We start from the raw sequence: 21,638 nt of genomic DNA on the forward strand, positions 1-21,638 counted from the left end.
CTATTTTTAATAGCTACCTCCAACTCTGTCTGCTCAGGTAGACATCTGGGTCATCTCATAACTTGGCTGCTTTGCTTTCTGGACTTTGGCCACATTTCCCCTTTTATTCGCTAGTCTAGTTTTTTAATATGCCCTGGACATTATGAGTGATGTTCTGTAGAGACTCCAGGTCCCATTAATGTCATGTTCCCCTGGTGTTTAGGATTGAACATGAGGTCTTGCAGATGTAAGTAAATAATCAGCCACTGACCTTCATTCTCAATCCTGTTATTATTTCCTAAAGAATCATGACTCTCATTTTTAATACACACACACACACACACACACACACACACACACACGCACAGAGCCGTATCTTGATTGTCTGGGTTTACAGTTGTCTGAAGAATGAGAAGAAGGTTCTCACTCAGCTTTTTACTTGTTGGTAAGAAAATCTAAGACCTTAGAAAGAGTTTCCTACACAGAGCAAAGTAGCACTAACCATAAAATGATCTGACAGTTGACCCATATTGTTTCCATTGCTGTGACGAAACAGTGGGACAAAGTGCAACTCAGGGAGGAAAGGGTTGACTTTCATCTTGTGATTCTCATCAAGATTCATCACTGAAGGGAAGTCAGGGCAGGAACCTGGAGACAGGAGTTGATGTAGAGGCCATGGAGGGATGCTGCTTACCATGTAGAGGCCATGGAGGGATGCTGCTTACCATGTAGAGGCCATGGAGGGATGCTGCTTACCGGCTTGCTCCCATGCCTTGCTTAACCTGCTGTCTTTGAGAACCCAGGCCCACCAGCTGAGGGGGTGCCACACCCACAATGGGCTGGGCCTTCCTAATTACACTGGTTACAATTCTGCCAATAAACACACGGCATCACAGGTAAGTCTTGCAAGTGTTTTGTAGAGTGAAGACTGAAACACAGAATATAAAAACAGCAATTCCAAAAACAAACAGCAAGAAAGAAGAGTTAAATTTGGGAAAAGAAATTTTAGTGGCTGAGAGGAGGAAGGAGTGTTGATTGTAGCAATGTTCTATTTCTTGAACTCATGATGGGAACATTGTGTCGTAATTCATTCCGATGTGCATTCTAATCTCTTGTACTTTCGTAAATTGAACTTCCCAGTATAAAGCATTGCCGTGCCATGCATATGCCTCAGTTGGACACTAGAATAATTGCCCCATATGCCCGGGAATTAAACAAAGAATCATCTTTGAAGTCAAATTCATACCTAATATTTTCTACAGGTTTATTTAATTAGGAGTTTTGATGGATTTCAGATTATACTCAGCACTCAGGGTTCCATTATATTAATAATACGCTTCAGACTTGTTTTCATGTTAAAATGTCCTGACTGGCAAGCATTCTCCATTGTAGAATTTGTATTAATTTGTCATTCCATTTATGAAGTTGTTTGAATGAGGGCTGCTATGACTGTGCTCCAAGGGGGAGGCCTGCTCTGAACTTCATTTTTCCCTAGACATGGCCTCGAGCCAAAAGTCTGACTTTTTTTTTCTTAGTAAAATCTAAGAGAAAGGTGACATTTCCTCCTTGCTTTCTCAGTCTGCAGTCATAGGAAGAAAACAATTAAGTTGTAACACTAGGCATAATTTATAATAACAGACTAGTCTGTGTTGCTTGAAACTCATTCGGTACCGAAAATAATGCAATTAGTAGATTTTTAGCCCCAAACATCTTTATCTATTTGTCTCACCTCAACAGAGTGCAGTATTTACTTATCAAATGAGAGCTTAATTAGTATGATTACTATATGGCTTAATTTTATACTTGCAAAGTACTTATTCCAAAAACAGTTTTGTCTGTTTCTTTTCAAAAAAAAAAAAAGTCTAATCCTCTATCCATGAGTTTAAAAAAAGAAAGAACTCATTTAATATGCTTACCCACATCTCCCAGCTTAAAACCCACGGTTTTACTCGGCTTTCTATGGAGTTGCCAAGATGGCTGCTCACCTGCCCCAACCCTGGCTGTAGAGACATAAAGAAGGCAGAGGAAGGAGCATGTCCATCTCCTTTGCTGTAAGGACTGTGAGTCAGGAAGCTCCAAACCACTCCGGTGTTTCTCTGAATGCAGGATTGTGACCACATCTTCGGGCTGATAATCTGCCAAGGTTTAGTGGGTCAGAGGTGGGCTATCAGGCAGGAAGGTGTGATGGTTTGCATCTTGACGGGATCAGGGATCACCTAGGAGACAAGCCTCTGGGCACAGCTCTGCAGGATAATTTAGCCTCTGTGCCAGCAAGCAATTGTGTTGGATTAACTGGTGTGAGAAGACATATCTGAAGTGAGCAGTCTCATTCCCTGGGGTCGGGTCCTAGACAATGTACAAGAGAGAAACCTATCTGAGCAGGAGCTCAACCTCCTCCAGCTGGATCTATCACTGTCCCTTAACTGTCATAGAAGAAATGTCATTGTTATTTTAAAGTGAGTCTGCTATAAATTCTTACCAAAAAAAAAAAATCCTCTCAAGGAGGGAAGTTTACTATAACTTTGTTTTTTGGTATTGAGATCAAGCCTTGGGTCTTTACCACTGAGCCACACTCATACCCCCCACCCCACCCCACCCCCACACACAGGCTATTACGTTTTTATTCCTCAGAGACTTAGTTTATAAACTGTGTGATCAATCACGTCAAGACAAGAGGGAACACAACCAAGGATTCCTTGTCAAGTGATTAGAGAACAAATTCAAATCCCTGGCACACATATGGTGAAGAGCCAGAGATTTTATAAAATGTTCCCTTGTAAGTAATCTTTTTCCATAACAAATATACAAAATAAAGCTAGCACTAACTATAAATGTAGTTTCTACAGCCTCAAGGTAGGTGTGTGTGTGTGTGTGTGTGTGTGTGTGTGTGTGTGTGTGTGTGTGTGTGGTGGTGGTGGTGGTGGTGGTGGTGGTGATGTTAAAATGCTTACAGCTGAACCCAGGGTTACACTATATGCTAGGCAGGCACCACCACTGAGCTGTACCCCCATCCCAGCCCCACAAAATTGCAATATTAAGGACTAGATTCCTTCTAGAATTAACAAAGAAACCTAGGGTTAAAGTGCAGAAGGTTAGAACTCTTAGGAAAACAAACTACTTCCAGATTATGACACAATAAAAATAAACAAAGAATTACCATTTCCCATTTTCTCTTTTATATAAAGAAACTCACTCAGTATATGTTTGTGTAAATGTCTCTTTTATTTCCTCAGAGAAGAGAGCTGTATCCAAGCCGTACAAACACATGGGTTGGGCTGAGCCCAGAGTGTTTCTTTCTCTGTTGTAACTAGCGGTCAGCCTAGACCTGGAAGCTTCTAACCTCCATACAACCTAATTTTCCAAGCTGACTGATTCAATCCAGCCTCTCTTGGCTTCTCACTGAACTTCTCTGCTTGGCCTCATACTAACTTTGGAAATATGTTCTAATCTCCTGACTTCTTCCAATGCTCTGGTTAGTTCTGTCTTCACCTGTCTGCTTGTTCTCTCTGCCACCTGTCTTTATAAAACTACCATACTCAAAAACACCTACCATATACCATACCGTAAAATTTCCTTCTTGCTGCCCTTAACTAACTTCTCTTTCCTGTGCTGTTCTTGTGTGAGGCGGGTGTATCCTATCTCTGACTCATTCTGTTAAATCTTTCTGATTCATCACTTTGTCTGCCCCTCAATTAGATGTTACTTCCTCAATTAGATGTTATTTTCAAACATGGCTGCTTCCTTTTCCAAACTAACCATGCTGTCATTGTGAGGGATTAAAGGTGTGCACTACGATCCTGTCTGTATTTCAGCCAGATCATAAAGACCTAGAAGGTCCTTGGATGTAATCCCTTGCCAGAGCAGCCATGTTGCTGGATTTTAATTCTTGTTTAGGTTTATAATAACAATGATGACGATGATGACGACGACAATGACGATGACAGACCTGATTAATATAAATCATTCGCACACTACAAAGATCGAAGTGGGAGTTTCTGGATATGTCAAGTGATGCAGACTCACGTGGTAGTTTGCTAAGGACAGACACATGGGAGGACGTGTGATGTTTGGAGAGAGTGTAAATAGGACTCAATGACAATGATGGGGCCCTTACATAGCTTTGCAATGCTTCCTTGGTCTTGCAAGGAAGCATTTGTTGAGAGTATGAGCCCACCATACTTTGTCTTTGTTCATCTTCACTTTATTGAGAGAGACACAGCAGAGAACTTCTCCTGGTGTTCGGGCTTGTTCTGGTCATTCTCTCCCGCTGACTCATGCTGATTCTGCAGAAGCCTGGCAGTTTCTGCTGGATCGTGTCACTGCTGCTGATTCATGTTTGGTATCCTGACACTGCTGAACTGGACTGCTGGCATCCTGATAAATAGAGATTGGAATCACCCCAGAGAACACTAAACAAGTCCACATCCCCTTGTCTGATTCACCTAGAACTGGGGTGGAAGTGTTTGAGCACCCTTATCAAAAATAGGTTTAAAAAAATATCTAAGCCTACAATTGTGGTCTAAAGTGAAGCTTTATCACTTCAAGCTGCCAAAAGGTGCACTTCTGATGGTTAACTTCGTCAACGCAATTGGATTAATAGATACCTGAGGAATTGAGATACACTTTTGTTTATAAGAACTTTTTTAGAGAGCATTGAAGAGGGATGGCCAGACCTGAATGTGGGCAGCTCACGATTCAGGGTCCTAGAGTGACTAAAAAGAAGAACAAGGAGGAGGAGAATGAGGAAGAGGAAGAGGATGAGGAGGAAGAAGAGGGGAAGCAGAGAAGAGAGGAGGAGGAGGAGGAGGAGGAGGAGGAGGAGGAGGAGGAGGAGGAGGAGGAGGAGGAGGAGGAGGAGGAGGAGGAGGAGGAGGAGACCAGTTGAGCACTGGCATTTTCCCTTCACTGTTTTCTGTTCCATTGAGAAGCTAGGAGGTGAAAGTTCACAGGTGGAGACATGCTTTGCCTATCGTGGTGGACTCATACTCTCAAACCATGAACCAAAAGAAATAATTTTTCCCTCATGTTGTTTTTTTTTTTAAGTCAGGCATTTGGTCATAGCAACAAGAAAAGTAACTAATACACTAGTTTTAAAAATCATGTTGGGGGGTTGGGGATTTAGCTCAGTGGTAGAGCGCTTGCTTAGCAAGCGCAAGTCCCTGGGTTCGGTCCCCAGCTCTGAAAAAAAGAAAAAAAAATCATGTTGGTCTAAGAAATCAGTAACTCATGTCAACTTGGCATTAATATTCCATTAAAGGGGTAATAACTCTGGACTCATCAACATCAAGCTTTCTTCACAAATGTCTCATACTTTTATAACAAATGTTACAATAGCAATGCTTATAATTGAAATGTGCATATTGATCCATTTTCAAAAAACAGGTTTGAGTCATTTTCGGTTTGTATCATAAAAAGCTGCAAAATAAGTGTTTGTTCTTATTTTGCCGGATCATACATAATTTTCCCTCTTTCTTTGCCATTTCCAAATTAGATACTTCACATGAGAATGTAAAACCAGGAAGGAGAAAAAAATCCCACTGACATTTAAACTTTGTTTATTGAATATCTGGCCAACATTTGTTTTGTACTTCTCCTAAGCCTGGGTTATTAAACTCGCTGAAACATTTTCTGGCATGATCAAGCCTAATTTTATTTATAGCTACCTGAGATTATTTTTGACACATATAAAATATTCAAAATATTCTTATTTCAGATTCAGCTCAGACTTTTAGGCCACAAATGGACAGTATTTTGCAAACTAATTTGGAAATCCTTGAAGATACCATGTAAAAATATCACAGGACAGTATCACTTATGCCATATGAGTTACTTAAACTTTAAATGGTTCCTGTAATTTTTCTAACATTAGATTGATTATTTCTGATATTTTGAAAGGAATCCCCTACAGAAAATTCATTATGAGGTACCTTAACTGAAGATTAATTTTGTAAAGATCTTTCCTGTTTTCATATTTTAAATATAATTTCCATGACAAAAATGAGAAGTTTTTTGCCATTTCTTCTTAAAGTATCATTGTTATTATGGATGCAGGAATCCTATTATTTTGTCTGGTCATGATGATAACTTAGATCTTGGGAAATGTATTATATATTTAATTCTGGTTTCAGGATAAAAATCCCATCACTTCTTATAGACCTGTTACGAGATACTTAGCAAGTTCAGTAATAGTTGAAAATATCTACAACTCCTGACTCATTCGCTTTTTTTGTTTGTATGATTTTAGTTTTTCAACACAAAGTTTCTCTGTGTAGCTCTGGCTGTCCTGGAATTCACTCTGTAGACCAGGCTGGCCTCGAATTACTGTCCACCACTGTGTCCATTGCTGTCCACCACTACTGTTGTCCACCACTGTCCACCACTGTCCACTACTGTTGTCCACTGCTGTCCACTCCTGTCCACCACTGTTCCCTACTGCCCACCACTCTGTCCAGCACTGTTCACTACTGTCCACTACTGTTGTCCACCACTGTCCACCGCTGTCCACTACTGTTGTCCACTGCTGTCCACCACTGTCCACCACTGTCCACCACTGTCCAATACTGTTATCCACCACTGTCCACTACTGTTGTGGACTACTGTCCACTACTATTGTCCACTGCTGTTCACAACTGTCCACCATTGTCCACCACTGTCCACTGTTATCCACTACTATTTTCCACTGCTGTCCACCGCTGTTCATCACTGTCCACCGCTGTCCACCACTGTCCACAACTGTCCACCACTGTCCAATACTGTTGTTCGCTACTGTCCACTACTGTTTTCCACTTCTGTCCACCACTGTCCACTACTGTTGTCCACTATTGTTCACTACTGTCCATCACTGTCCACTACTGTCCACTGTTGTCCACCACTGTCCACCACTGTCCACCACTGTCCTCTGCTGTTGTCCACTGCTGTCCACCACTGTTGTCCACTGCTATTGTCACCACTGTCCACTACTGTCCACCACTGTCCACTACTGTTGTCCACCATCATCCACTACTGTCCACACTGTTGTCCACCGTTGTCTACTACTGTCCACCACTGTCCACTACTGTCATCCACTCCTGTCCACCACTGTCCACTACTGTCATCCACTCCTGTCCACCACTGCCCACTACTGTTGTCCATCACTGTCCACCACTGTCCACTACTGTTGTCCACTACTGTCCACTGTTGTCCACTACTGTCCACTACTGTCCACTGTTGTTCACTACTGTCCACTACTGTCCACTACTGTCCACCACTGTCTACCAAGCAAGCAAGCTCTGCTTCTGTCTCCGGAGTGCTGGAATTCCAGGCGTGCGCTGCCAGTTACCGGCTCTCAGTTCTCATTTTTCACACAGGAATTTTTTGTTGTGTGCTATAAGTTTTAGTTGCTCTCATTATATTTGTGCATAACTTCCTCTAGTTTCTTCCTTCAGTTTTTGTGTGCAGTGTGTGTGTGTGTGTGTGTGTGTGTGTGTGTGTGTGTGTGTGTGTAGAACAGAGGTCATCATTGGATGTCTTCCGTGATCAACTTCCATTTTACTTTTAAAACAGGTCTCTTATTGAACCTGGAGCTCACCCACTGGCCAGACCAGCTAGCCAGTAAGCACCAGGGATCTACTTATCTCCACCCCCTCTTCGCTAGGTTTACAGCATCCATAGCACCATGCCCATCTTTTATGTGGGTGTTAGGATCAAACCCTGGTCCTTGTGCTTGTGCAGCTAGCACTGTACAGATTGAACCATCTCCCCCTTCCCCTGGTTTCCTTTTCTTTCTTCTGGTCACAGTACTATTGTGCTCCTTAGATTCTCATTTTATACCCGAAGCTTTGTGCACTCATTCCCTCTCTAATTAACTAATTACTGTGTGTGTGTGTGTGTGTGAGAGAGAGAGAGAGAGAGAGAGAGAGAGAGAGAGAGAGAGAGAGAGAGAGAGAGAGAGAGCATTGTGTTGTATGCGCATCACCTGGGAAGCCAGAGAATGAGGTCAGGTGTCTCGCTCCACCTTGCTCTTTTGAGGCAGGGTCTCTCACTGAACCTGGAGCCAGGCTGGCTAAAAGCAAGCCCCAGCGAGCCTCCTGTCTCTTCACCACCACAGTGAAGGATTTCCAGGCTCATGTGACTACACCTGGCTTCTTATGTGGCTTCTCGAGCTTGCCCACATAACGAGCTTTATTAGCCATTAGGCCATTTCCACAGTCCCTAATCTGTTACTTTCTTTTTTTTTTTTTTTTTTCGGAGCTGGGGACCGAACCCAGGGCCTTGCTAGGGCCTTGCTCCTGCTAGGCAAGCGCTCTACCACTGAGCTAAATCCCCAACCCCAATCTGTTACTTTCTAACGTAGGAAAATAATTTCATTAGTAATTACAACTTATATAGGTCCCACTGTACCTATAGTATCTGAATATAATATCACGCTATTATACTGATGTATAAATATATAAATAAATTCGTGCTGAGTCAATCCATTAGCACTGACTAGAAACACAAAGTGCTTGTGCATAATTATAGAAAACACCGCGACACAGGATACAAAAGTTATGTAATGCTAATGTGACAGGGCAAATTTTAAGTCCATAAAAAACGATAAAGCTGTGTTTTAAAAAGAAAATTTGTGTTAAAAAGAAAAGTTGTGCTTTGGGGTTTAAGTTGTGGTGTTGATATTCCATAAATGTGTGGGAAATGCACTGTTAGGAAAACAGCCCAGAAGCTTCTTCAAAGGTAGTCATATGACAGAGAAATCTAACTCCTGGGCACACATACTAGTGGCCTGAAGGTATATGTTAACATCAAGATCTGTATGTGTATATTGATGGCAGTTTTACTTATAATTTCCCCAAATTGAGACTATGAAACTGTATCGTAATTTGACAAATAATAAAAAGCAAATGGATAGAGCTTAACTAATTTTTCTAAGTGAGATAGAATAGATCTCAACGGCTGCCTATTGATTGATCCCAATGTGTATGACATTCTGGGAAGGACGAAGCCACGGGAGCAGAAAGCAGGTCAGTAGCTGCCTGCTCAGGAGAGAAGGGACACATTCATTGTTCTGTGAAAGAGAAGGGACTCCCAGGCCTGTCCTTTGTGATGCTGTAATAGCGGGTTTATAACTCAAAATCGGTAGAAATTAGTATAATGAATGGCGTTAATGTATGGAGACATCGTGTGAGGTGAGGTTATCAAGTGAACCTAGGGTGGGGTGCAGGCAGAGAGGATATCCAGCTCCACTGTGAATCAGTGTCATAACTACAGCCTATTTCATTTTCCCGTTACTGTGATAAAACACTCTGAGAAAATCAATGTAAGTGGTAAGAGGCTTGTATTGGCTAGGATTTTAATTGTTTGTTTGTTTTGTCACCTTGAGCCAAGATGGGTCATGAGGAAAGGGGCTTCCCAGCAGAGAAAATGCTCCCATCATATTGACCTGTAGGCAAGTCTGTGTGGTCATTTTCTTGATTGACTGATGTGGGAAGGCCCAACCCACTGTGGGCAATACCACCCCTGGGCAGGTGGTCCTGGATCCTAAAGAAAAACAAAACAAAATAAAATAAAAAAGCAAAGCAAAACAAAACAGTATAACACAACAACCCAGGTTCAGCAAGCCACGAGGAACAAGCCAGTAGTCAATATTCCTCCAGGGCCTCTGCTTCAGTTCACACCTCCAAGTTTGTGACCCAACTTCCCTCAAGGATGGACTGTAATCTGCAAGATGAAACAAATCCTGTCCTCCTTAAGTGGCTTTTGGTGATGGTGTTTATTACAGCAATAGAAACCTAACCAGAATGGTCTTTATTTTAGTTTACGATTCCAAGAAGAGAAGGGACACATTCATTGCTGTGTGCTAGAGAAGGGACTCCCAGGACTGTTCTTGTCCCAAAGGCAAAAAAAAAAAAAAAAAAAAAAAAAAAAAAAAAAAAAAAAAAAAACTAAATAGGAAGCTCTACCCTGTGAAGATCCAAATTCATTTAAAGCAAGAAAGCCCAACTTCAGAGCTCCTTAAAAGCAACTGCCTAGGGAAATGTCTCCCCAAGACCAGTGCACAAAAGCCAAATGCGACTGTGGCTCACTGGTACCAGGATCTATCCAAGCTAGCAAAATCAGACAGCAGACAGCATGGAGGGTACAGGATGTAGAAACTCTTGATGAGCAGCTGAGGCCCGGCAGTGTGTAGCGGGGCTGGAGACCCTGAACAGAGGTACTAAGAGGTATGAAGTTGTGAAAATGAAGCCCCAGTGTTATGGAGAACCCTCTGGGATGTTAGAGATGTCAGAACTAAGGGACATCTGTCAAGGAGATTTGCAGGCATGGAGCGGAGGTGGCCTAGGAGAGAATCTGTGTGTTCTACAGGTGGCAGAGTCAGAGGAGTGAAGCTATCTGAGTCCTCTGGTACCCAGTTGATTATGATATGAGCTCCAGTTGCTGGACAGGAAGCTGCAGGATCTGCTGTTCGTCCTGTTGGATTTTAGTTTTGCTTTGGTGTGATTGTTCCCTGCTGGGCCCTGGTTCTTCCATTTTTAAATATATTTACTCTATGCTCTTATATACTATAAGTATGTAACATTATTATTGTTATTTTATGGGAGCTGACTTTGAACTTCTAAAATATTGAAGTTGTTAAAGACTGTGGGGATCTTCAATGTTGGAATGAGTGCCTCTTTCAAGGTCTCGAGCCTGTGGGGAAGAGAAATGGAAGGGCATATTAGTTATTTTCCTATCAATGTGACAAAACACCATAACCATATATGACTTGCAAAAAGGAAGAGCTAATTTCAGCTTTCGGTTCATAATGAACATAATGATGAACATAGTGAGTACATAATGATGGAGAAGAAATGGTAGCTGATGGTCTCGGCTGCGGAGAAGATCACATCTTCAACCACAAGCGGAGAGCAGAAAAACCAACAAGAAATGGGACAAGGCTATAAACTCTGAAAGTCTGGATCATCTGACGTATGTCTTCCAGCAAGGCTCCATCATCCAAAGATTCCATAACCTCCCAAACAGCTCCACCAACCAGGGACAGAGACCCCAACTATGTGAGCCTGTGGGGGACATTCCTTACCCACGTCACCACAAAGGTTATGGTTTCAAAGTGATGTGCTTGACCCGCTTCCCCCAGTGCTCAGGAAACATGGAAGAGGAAGGAGAAAGACTGTAAGGTCCAAAGGCCAAAAAGTGTCTTCTGTATATGACAGAACCACAGCACTCATGATCTCAGAGCAGCTGAGGCTGTCCACACAAGACCCACACAAGAGAAAAAAAATAATATTAATACATCAAAAATGCATTGTTGGGCTGGAGAGATGGCTCAGTGGTTAAGAGCACTGACTGCTCTTCCAAAGGACCTGAGTTCAATTCCCACATGGTGGCTCACAACCATCTGTAAAGGGATCCAATGCCCTCTCTTCTGATGTGCCTGAAGGGAGCTACAGTGTATCCATATAAATAAAAATAAATCTTTTTTTAAGTGCATTGTTTAAGAAGATCAGGGCAACCAATAAACCTCTAGACAGAATGCTGGGGGACAGGGAAGAAGGCATCTATAAACTGTCAATGACTAAAATAGGAGACATATCACTAGACAGTTTATAGAATTAAAAGATTAATAAGACAACATTACAAATAGTCTCTCTCACACACAAATTGTATAGCTTAAATGGAAAGATTCCTTTAAAGACACCGTTGCTGATCCCTCATGAAAACTAACAGAGAACCCAAAGAGCCTAATATTTATTGAAGAAACTGAACTGATATTTTTTAAGTCTCCCCATAAAGAAAAGCAAGAATTAATGGCTTCATTAGTTAATTTCATCCAACTTAAATTTTTTTCACTAGCAAATTATTTTATCTGGGTATGGTAGTTCACACTTTTAATCCCAGCACTCAGGAGGCAAAAACATCTCTGAATCTGAGTCCAGCTTGGTCTACAGAGGACAGCCAGGGCTACACAAAGAAACTGTGCCTCGAAAAATAACTACATAAAAATTTAAGGATCTTTATTTATGTGTGTCTGTGTGTCTGTGTGTCTGTGTGACCTGTGAGTGCCCATGGAGACCAGAAGAGGGAGTCAGAGCTCCCTGGGGCGGGTCATGAGCTGCCTGATGTGGGTGCTCAGAACAGAACTCTGGTCTTCTGGAAGGAAGCACAGGAAATGCTCCTAACCACTGAGTCATCTCTTGCCAGAAATGGATGATATCTTTGTACTTCTCAGTTCCTTTTCCGAGGCCAGCATGAGTCCACTATCCAAACCAAATGATGATGTCAAAAGAGAAGAAAATTGCGGGACAACAATCATAGCTCCCCCCCCAAAAAAGCCAAAATTTTAGGATGTCAAATTTAATGTATATAAAAGAACAACTTATAATAATCAAGTAAGGTTTATCTAAAGAATACAAAGAACTCAGGCATCAATGGCCTACCTCTTAGCACTAATGGAGTAGATCCACTGATACAAACAGGAACTCAGATTCTCCCCATAGAGTTATCTATGCCAGAAAGACCTCCTTCTTGATTGTCTATATAACAGGCTATGACAATGAACTTGTAAGATACTACCCTGGTGGAAGGGGGGGTAGGTAAAGTACCCATGGTTCTGACTTCTTTTTTGCAACTTCTTGTGAACCCATAGTGAGTTCCAAATAAAGAGAAATGTGTAGAATGTTTTTAGGTAAATAGCCAAGGGCAAATAGCCAAGACGTTCTTGAAGAACATAAAGACACATGGGTGGTGAGGTGGCTGTATGCTCTGACAGCGACCTTTAGCATAAAGATAACATACATCACGTTCTAGTCCACCTGATGTGTTTCCTCTCTGCAAACCTTTGGAACCTTTATGCAGGTACACCAGGAGACAGGTCGAGAACATTCCTATCTGCACCATTTGCAAAGCAGAAAGAAGGCTGGGTGTTTTTTCCAAGGTTAATTTCCTGGCTCTGCTAAGGTACTGTGGTTATGTAAGATGTTATCGTGGGGCTGTTGGATGAAGAGACACAGAAACTTCCTGTACTATTTTTTGAAACCTCTATGTAATCTAAAACTATTTCAAGCTTTAAAAACTGGACACATTTTTACTGAAAATGGTTTCAAAATTGGGGCAGACAGTGGAATACTAAACAGTCATGGGGCAGAAAGACTCCGCTCTATGCATGAACAGGAATCTTGGTAGCACAATGGGAAGGAGAGCGCAAGTCGGGAGACAGAGCTTGAAATATGAATTCAAAAGACTCAAGAGAAGTGGAAGTGGTGAGAGGACACTTCTAAATGGGCTACAACTGAGAGAAAAACCAGAGTTTGGGTTTTTCTGCCTTGGGGAAGAAGGAAGGGGGGAGGGAATAAAAGAAATATTGGAAGGCAAGTGCGTGTTCATTGTGATGCAGTGTCTTTCCGTGTCCCTTGTTCAGAGAGCACACTCATCAGCTAGAGCAGAAAGATGCTATGCAGAAGGAACTCTTTCTAGTGGGGCTGCCAAATCGAGGCTTAACAGTGGCTCTTTTTTTCTAGCACATGGGAAAGGCCTGATGTCCCAGGACACAATAAGGATAATCCCTTCCCCTAGGAGACAAAGGAACGGCAAGGGTAGGAGAGAGACTTGGAAGAGAGCAGATGCACTCTGAGGTTAGCAGTCACACAGTGTGAAGATGATGCTGTGTAGTTCTGCCCAGACTGCAGGAGCCAACCCAGTCGACTGAACCAGTAAGGGTGAGGAGACAGGAGGATGTGACCCCCTTGGATGCCTTGACCACCGCTGACCTTTCACTCAAAGTCAGGGAGAGGTGTGGCTTAGGAGTAATTTCCTCTTTGTGGGAGTGTCCAACCTCTAGCTATTGAGACACAACATTGCAATCTACAAAACCCACGCTGTAGAACCAGGCAATGGAATCAACAACAAACAAAAACTTGCAAAAATTTTTTTAAAACCCATCCAGTATCTCATAATGTTCTACATAAGATTGCAATATTGCACTGGGCTGAGTTCATAGCTATCCTGTAAGGCCTATGGACAGTAGGTTGGACACACCTGCCAGAACTTTCTTCAGCCCATGCTGGATCCTGAGACAGCAGCATACGCGGGACAAAAGTAGGGTGCAGCCTGAGAGTTACCCTTAGTCATGTGCCAAACGCTGTGCGCTTATATCTCAGAGGGATGACCTGCGTGCAACTCCAGGAACTCCAAAACCGAAGAAGACCACGGGAATAGAACACTTACTCTGATTTGAGAGTAATTTTAGACATTAATGCGAGCATTCGGCAACTGTTTCCTAAGCTGTGTGAAGTGGAACCCCAGCTGCTCCTTCCATGGAGTTTCCTGAGGGGTTTAACCTGCGGCAGGGAGACTCTAGTGGGGACATTCTGGACAAATTCACAAATGTCCCTTGGGAAATCTGGAGGCACGGGGGTGCATGTCACCCGTGGCTCTCTTTGTGTAACATACACTACACATTCCAAACGTTCCCAAATAAACATTCCCGGAATGGCTAGAGAAGGTCAAGACTGACAAGTGGCAGGAGAGGAAGAGGGGAGGGGCTTCGTAAAGCCTCAGTTAACCGGATGCTTTAGATTGTTCTGTTTGGGGAGTGCATTTAGCCCCAGTCTGGCATCTGCTCTTTATGTGTGTCCTGCAAGCATAGAGGTCGCCCCCTCTTATCATCTTGGAGATCATTACCTAAACCTAAACTAACCAAATCTAGCTAGCAGGGTGCAGGCGCGTGGTTGGACTGGTGGCCTCAGGGTCAAAAGAGGCAGTGGACTGTCCTTGGGTTAGTGGAGCTGGCTTCCACCACGGAGCAGGTTAGGATTCAAACCCAACTAGGCACATCCTGTAAGGGCTTCTCTCCCACTGGCCAGCTTTGCGGGGGGGACAACCACAGACCCCTTCCCATGAAGAGTCTGAGCCTAGATAGGAGGGTGAGCTAGAGGCCACCGGGGACCACAGAGGAGCCATATCCCACATCTGCTCCAGGTATCCCCAGATCTTCCTGCTCACCACCACACCACACACTGGCCCTTTTCTACCTTCCTGCACTGTCTGCCATCTGGGTCTGAGACTCATCTAGGTGTCAAACACGAGAAGCAAATGTCCTCCTACCCTCACATCCTGTCCTTTTTTTTTCCCCCCTAGGTGGATGGGGGAGACAAGCAGCGGGCCAGAGCAAGCCGCTCCAAAGGGGACAACTCTCATAGGCGCAAGGGGAGGTGGCTCTCCCGGGCGGGCTGCCAGCGGGGGTGGGCGGTGGTGCTGGATGGCGCACGCCCCCCAAGCCCCGCAAACCCACCGGCCCCGCATGACATCAGAGGCTGGGGAGAGCGCAGAGCGCAGGCGCGGGCGGAGCAGGCGGGCGGGAGGGGGCGCGTGGCGCTGCTCGGAGAGCGCTCCTCCGCCCAGCTCGGTCCCTGCGCCCCGCTCCGCCCGTGCCTCGCTGCCCGCGCCGAGCTTCGGGCGTCCACAGCGCGCCCTTCGCCCGTGCAGCCAGCGCCACCCAGGGCTGCGCCGCGCACCCCGCCTCCTCCCTTTCCGCCGTCGCCGCCGTCGGACACGCAGCCGCAGGCCGGGGCCCGGCCGCAGCTGGGGAGTCAGGGGCGCGCGCAGCCAGCCCTTCCCCCTCCGGCTCCCGCACCGCTCGCCGCCTCCCCTCGCCCTCCTCCTCTCCCCTCCCTGCTCCTTCGCCGCTTCCTCCTCCTCCTCCTCGCCCGGCCCCAGCTGCCAGCACCATGTCCGCAGGGGGAGATTTTGGGAACCCGCTGCGAAAATTCAAGTTGGTGTTCCTAGGGGAGCAGAGCGGTGAGTACTCGGCTTATTCTCTCGGCTCGGAGCCGAGTCTTTTCCCCACGCCGCCCATTCAGCCACCCCACTAGGGACCCTCCCAGCCCCGGCTCGCCAAGGCCCTTCCACGCCCCGGTAGAGGAGAGGGATGCAGATGGGGAGATGGGACTGGCTCGGGCGGGGCCGGGCTGTGGAAGACCAGGGGGGAAAGGAAGAAGGCGGCTCTGGGGTCAGAGGATGAGGGTGAGTGTGGGATGTGGGTACCGGTACCCGGTGCAGGTGCGTCCTGGAGGACCGAGGGCGGCGGCTAGCTCGCCGGCTCTAGGCGCCGGGCTCGCAGGCTCGCTGACTAGCTCGCACTGCGGCACAGGCTGCGGAGCACTGTGCAGGTGTCTGGGTGCCCGCGAGGGTGTGGGCGAAGGGACAGGAGCCTCTCTCTCTTGGGAGAATGAGGTGGGGCTGGGAGCTGGTTGCCCCCTCCCCAAGGTTAAGCCCGAGGGGCTCCCTGCGGACCCTGCTTGGAACCTGGGGAAATGACACGTCCAGCCCTGGAACAGATTGCTGCTGGGTAATGAGGGACACGATACCTGTCCCTTTTCGAAAAGAGTGGGTGCAAATGGTAGGGGAACAGGGCACTTAGCTTCTCTGGCTTACATCCGACTGGGCAGAAGGTTCTAGACTCACTGTCCTTCACTAATGCGTTAGCCTCTTTGGGGCTCAGGGGTGTGGATCGTGAGAGTGAAGATTTTCCCCATAGCAGTTGACTTGGGGGATGGTACAGAAGCATCTCATATCTATGAGCTTGGCACTGGGCAGAGAAAGGCCTAGGCGACACGCCCTGCCTGGCTTCCCTGCCCCCTCTAGAGAGCATCAGTGAAGCCGGTGGATTCTCCCACCCCCCTCTCCCAGCTCACCGCCCTTCTTGGGGGAGGGGAGGTCACCGTGGCAGCCAGCCAGAGCCTACAGAGGGGGAGACTAAGGGTTTCTTTGCTGCCCAGGAGTCTCCCGTCTCCAATATCCGAAACCTAGGTTGGTCCAAGGTGGGAAGCCCAGATTGAAGAGCCGAGACCCTTCTGATACCTATAGGAAGGAGTGGCTCCTTGAGAGCCTCGGTTCAGGGGTTTATAGAGACAAGCTGGGCTTCTAAGCATCCATTTCTGCTGGAGGAGAAGGGGATCCCTAGGGGGCGGGATCCCCGGCTCTAGCTCTGTAAACCAGTTCTGTTAGCTGGTTTAGAGGCCAAGAGGAAGAAGGCTGTGGGAGGACCTGGTGGGCCCAGGCACAGTGCAGCTATGACGTGTACGTGTGGGCTGTGGAGGTCACATGGCCATCTCCTGTCTGCCGATGCTCAGAAAGTACCTGAGATGGAGGGTTGGGATCAGAGTGGAAGAAGTGGTTGCCTGTCCTGGAGAGCAGGGTTTGGGACATTTCAGATCAAACCCCTCTCAGCTAGGTAGCCAGCTGGATCTGACTACCTGTGCTTTGTAGACCCCAGTGTCACCAAGGACACCTTCATTCCTTGCTGTGTGGGAAGGATTTGGGAGCACCTCAGCATTAGGAGGAAACCTGCAGGTGCCCAGCAGCCTTGGGGTGAAGTTTGTTTATCTAATCTGAGGCCTCCTGGACACTCAGTTTCTGTCTCTGAGTAATGGGTGGCTAGAAGCAGCCCTTATACCTCGTGTTTCCCCCAGTGCCTGGAGTTCAAACAATATTTGTTTATTCTAAATCTAAACACAGTTCCATAAAGAGTCAAATGTGGTGGGTTTGAATGAAAACTCCGGGCTCCCTTAGAAACTGTTCCGATGGGTGGAAACCCGCGCCCCCCCCCCCACGGAGAGCTCTGCCAACCCCTACAAGTCTGAAGTCACAGAAATGAGAGACAACCCTTCCTCACACGCTCATGTGGAGAGGGAAGGTAGTGGGAAGGGCTTGCCCAGAGACCCACTGTGAGTTGCGAACCCTTTGGGAGCAGGCACTCACACTTCCCTTTTCCTGTCTACCATTTTTAACTAGCATGTCATTGGGAAATAGGATGACCTTCAATTCGAGAAGCCAAGTCCGGAACCTCTTTGAGAGGATAAATGGGCTCAGGAACAGTTGGTTGTGACCTGGCGGGAATGCTTGACTAGTTGGTTAGAGACAGGGTTCATGGGCCCTTGGAACATAATCCATCAGTGAGATTGACTGCCGGCCACTTTGGTCCCTTCCGGCAGACAGCCCGAAGCCCTTGAGTAGTTTCTTCCACTTCGATGTGTTATTAGTGAATTGTTTACCTCCGGCTTACAGAACTTCTGCTGTCTGTGAGTCGCAGAGGTTATGTGTATCCCGGAGCCCAGTGGGTCGTGACTGTAGCCCCTTCTTCTTCTAACCTCGATTCTGCACGCCAGCATCCTCTGCAGTCTGTGCTGTGGAGGGAAGCTCCTGACATCTGCTCCAAACCCTACCCTAGCTCTCCCTTCCTATGTGACCTCAGAGACCCCTCACCTTCCACCGGAGCACTTGAGCCAACTGAAATATGAGGCCTAAGGTTCCCTATAGGAGCCGAGTCAGCTGATGGTGATGGAGGCAGTAAACGAGGTTGGAAGGACACAGCCTTCTCCTGATCTCTATCCCAGCGTTGTGGTAGCATCCCTCTCGGCTTGTGGGCAGAGACAGCTGGATTCCAAAGAGGGGTGCCAGGCTTGATGCAGGGTAAGGAAGAAGATAACCCTGGAGCAGAGAATCAATCATAGGTAGGCGTGAGGCTTTCAAAGGCACCAGGGAACTGCTTCGAACAGGAAGCTGGTGAGTGCCCACTCTCCGGAACACACCTCCAGCCAGGAGGAGAGCAGCGTGCCAGCATGGTGAATGGCGTGTCATCTGGCCTGTGGACTGTAGTGTGACTAGCAGTGCCCGCCTCCCATGGGGTGGGACCCTGCGCAGGGGCTGTGGACTTAGGGTGAGGTGTTCCCTTGCGTAGGGAAGGCCATGCAGCAACACTACTGGTGCTCGGGTAGCTGTGTGGGTCTTCCCGATTCACCCTAACACCGATGGCAATGGTAGGGGAACACAAGAGGGTGGGTGGTGCACACCAGACTGCTGTGGGACACTCCATAGCATCCGAAAAAGATAAACACGTGTCTGAGGGAGAGTGGGCCTGCCCGGTGTCCATCTTTCTCCCAAGCGATCGGAGCATCCGAGGGGATCTGGACCTCACCAGACACATCCTGGTGTGTGTGGTGAGGAGGGAGGGAAGGAAAAGTGGACAGACACAAGGGGCTGTCTGCTTTCCGGGACTGAGGCAGTAGGCCATCTGTCTCTATAGGCCTGAGTACAAGGAGTGGGTATAAATTCCAGGGAATCTCCTCTCTCCTGTGCCCAGCTATGCAGAAAGTATAGGTGGAGACACACCTGTCAGGAGTGACTCTAAGGCAGTGGTTCTCAACCTTCCTCATGCTACAAACCTCTAACGCGGTTCCTCGTGTCGTGGTGACCCCTGACCATAAAAGCATTTTGTTGCTGCTTTATAACTGTAATTTTGCTACTGTTACAAAAAGGAATGAAAATATCTGATGTACAGATTATCTGATACATGATTCCCAAGGGGGTCACGACCACAGGTTGAGAACAGATGCTCTCAGGGATGGCTGGCACCCGGTAGAGACCGTCCTCCACTTCTTCTTCAGTTAAGGGTTAAGGAGCAACTGTCCACAGGCTGAGCCCTGTTCCCCGCAGCCACCCCGTGCACCGGCACACACAGCCCCGTACTAGCTTGGTGGCGGGCGCACTGTCCCTTCCAGAGGCTTCTCTCCTTTCAACTTCCAGCTTGTCAAATGGGCACAGCTTTGGTTTTTCAGTGAGCATTAACAAGAGTTGGTCATGCGCAGTCCTGTGACCCCTCTTCTGTCTCGGTTAACTGAGGATTTTAATTTTAAGGACTTCAGGGTGAGTTTTCAGCACCCTAAGTGGATGACCAAAGCATGCTGAGAGGAGTGCCTTAGTCATCCTCTGCTCCCAGCTCCCATCTGTGGGCTGTGCGTGTTCACCGAAGATGAAAATGATGACGTCCCTGAGGTGTGAGATTTGCTGGTGGCCTGTCAGCGCATTAACAGTGAAGGGAGTCAGGTGGCTTTCCTGTAACACCCATCGTGGCACCTGGTGCTTTCTCGGGCCAGGTTCTTCTTACCAGGGAGTTGTTGTTTTTGGTATTTTTGTCTTTTTTTTTTCCAGAGAATTGCATCATTATGCCCAAGCACCTGAGATTCTCAAAGGATTCTCCCAGCTCCCTTTATATCTCTGAAGAGATGCGGGGAGGGATTCTGTACTCCCAGAGAGGGAAGGGACAGGGCAGACCAGAGCAGATCTCCTGGAGACCTGGCTTCAATCACCACGCTGTCCTGTGCCTCATCTCGTTTCTTTCCCTCTCCTTCTAATCTTCTCTCTCCCCTCCCCCCTCCCCTGGGTGCTAGTACAAGAGAGAGAACTCTGTACATTGGGTGCAGACCTAGAACCCTTGTTTGTTTGTCTGTCTGTCTAACAAGGTGTGCAGAAATGCATACACAGTAAGATGGGGGTTATCAGTATGCTTTCCATTACTATTATGAAACAACCAGGGCAGGCCAGTTTTGTAAGGAGAGCGGGTTTACATAGCTCACATTCTGGAGGGTCGAGGACAGGGTGCTGGCGTTGGCTCAGTTCTGGTGAGGCTCCCATAACAGATGACATCATGGTGGAGAGTGATTATGAAGGCATGACGTCATATTACCACAGGAAGTTAGATAACTGCACAATCCTTTCCCAGAAGCAGCTCCAGTGGATCAAAACCCCACTTAATAAGTTTCTGGCCTTATTTTTCATGAGGGGTTAGGTGAAGGTCAGGGGATCGGAAGATTGACAAGGGTCTTATACAAGCCTCACTGGATTTGATCTCCCTGTGTAACTGAGCATAACCTTGAGCCTTCCTTCTCCTCCACATCCTGAGTGCCAGGGATTGGCTCTAGGGCCTCATGCATGCCAGATTAAGCACTAAATTCCCTGGTCCTGCCTCTTAAAGGACCTACTGAAGGTTAACCGGTGTGCAGCATAAGAGAAAAATGGCATCGTTAGTGCCAAAGATAAATGCAAGAGGACTTACCATAGAGAGAAAAGAAACTGAAGTGTTGTAGTTCTGCCCTGGAGTAATCACCAGTGTTTAAATAATATGACTGTCGTTCCTTGTAATCCCCAAATGGTCATAAATCATTTTAAAATAGAACAAAACTTCCTGTCCTTTTCTTCCATATTGCACCCCCAAAATCAGTCTGTGTTGCCCTGACATTGCAGATTATCCTTGACAGGCCTGAGAGAAGTAGCATGTATGCTACCTCCACCCTGCTCTGCCCATCCAGCTTCCGCACCCTGTGCCTTCTGCTGTTGCCTGGTACAACAGGGCTGCTTGGTCTCTATAAAGAAATTGGTGGGCAGAACTGTCAAGGGAGCTGAAAGGTTAGGTAGAACAGCAAAATCCATAAACACAATTACCACTGTTCTGGACATTTTCGTTCTGTCTGTCTGTCTGTCTGTCTGTCTGTCTGTCTGTCTGTGGTCCTTTGTTGTTTCTCACTGTGTAGAAGATGGAGGAACTCTTGGTGGAGGTTGCCAGGGAGAAGGACCAGACACGCCCTGAGATGGGCAGCTCTTTTGTTCCAGCCAGAAAGGCTGCTGGGAGACGGGGCTCCAGGCAGGGCCTGGGGACTTGAAGTCCCAAGGGGACTGGGAATGTCAGGCGCTTTGTTTCTAGAACCAGGGAAGAGGCGGATGTTGGCTTTCTTCTCAGGACTCCTGAGGAGGTCTATATTATATGTCTGGGCTTCAAACGTCAGATTTTCTTCATCATTTCTATAACTTTTGCTTTTGAGTGATCATTTTAAAGAGTAAAATTTTTGTTGCCA

At 46.6% G+C, this 21,638-nt stretch overlaps 1 protein-coding gene and 1 long non-coding RNA gene across 4 annotated transcripts in view; one reads left to right on the top strand and one right to left on the bottom strand.

Annotated features, from left to right (window-relative positions):
* Positions 1 to 4,164: 4,164 nt before the first annotated feature.
* Positions 4,165 to 16,114, bottom strand: LOC148004327 (uncharacterized). Of its 2 annotated transcripts, none has more exons than XR_015628020.1 (3): positions 16,000 to 16,114; positions 9,329 to 9,492; positions 4,165 to 4,353 (listed from the first exon to the last, which is right to left on the bottom strand). It is a non-coding gene; the product is annotated as an uncharacterized LOC148004327 (long non-coding RNA). The 2 variants fall into 2 exon arrangements; XR_015628021.1 differs by having other exon boundaries at positions 15,994 to 16,092.
* Rab6b (RAB6B, member RAS oncogene family) overlaps positions 15,332 to 21,638 on the top strand; it is a 69,016-nt gene continuing 62,709 nt past the window's right edge. Inside the window, 1 exon segment of one of the 2 annotated variants that reach the window (NM_001108775.3) lies at positions 15,332 to 15,747. In NM_001108775.3, the coding sequence (NP_001102245.2) occupies positions 15,678 to 15,747 (70 nt within the window). In that variant the 5' untranslated portion in view covers positions 15,332 to 15,677. 2 annotated transcript variants of the gene reach the window in all.

This window comes from Rattus norvegicus, chromosome 8 (assembly GCF_021556685.1).
Source record: "Rattus norvegicus strain SHRSP/BbbUtx chromosome 8, alternate assembly SHRSP_T2T, whole genome shotgun sequence".
NCBI lineage: Eukaryota > Metazoa > Chordata > Mammalia > Rodentia > Muridae > Rattus > Rattus norvegicus.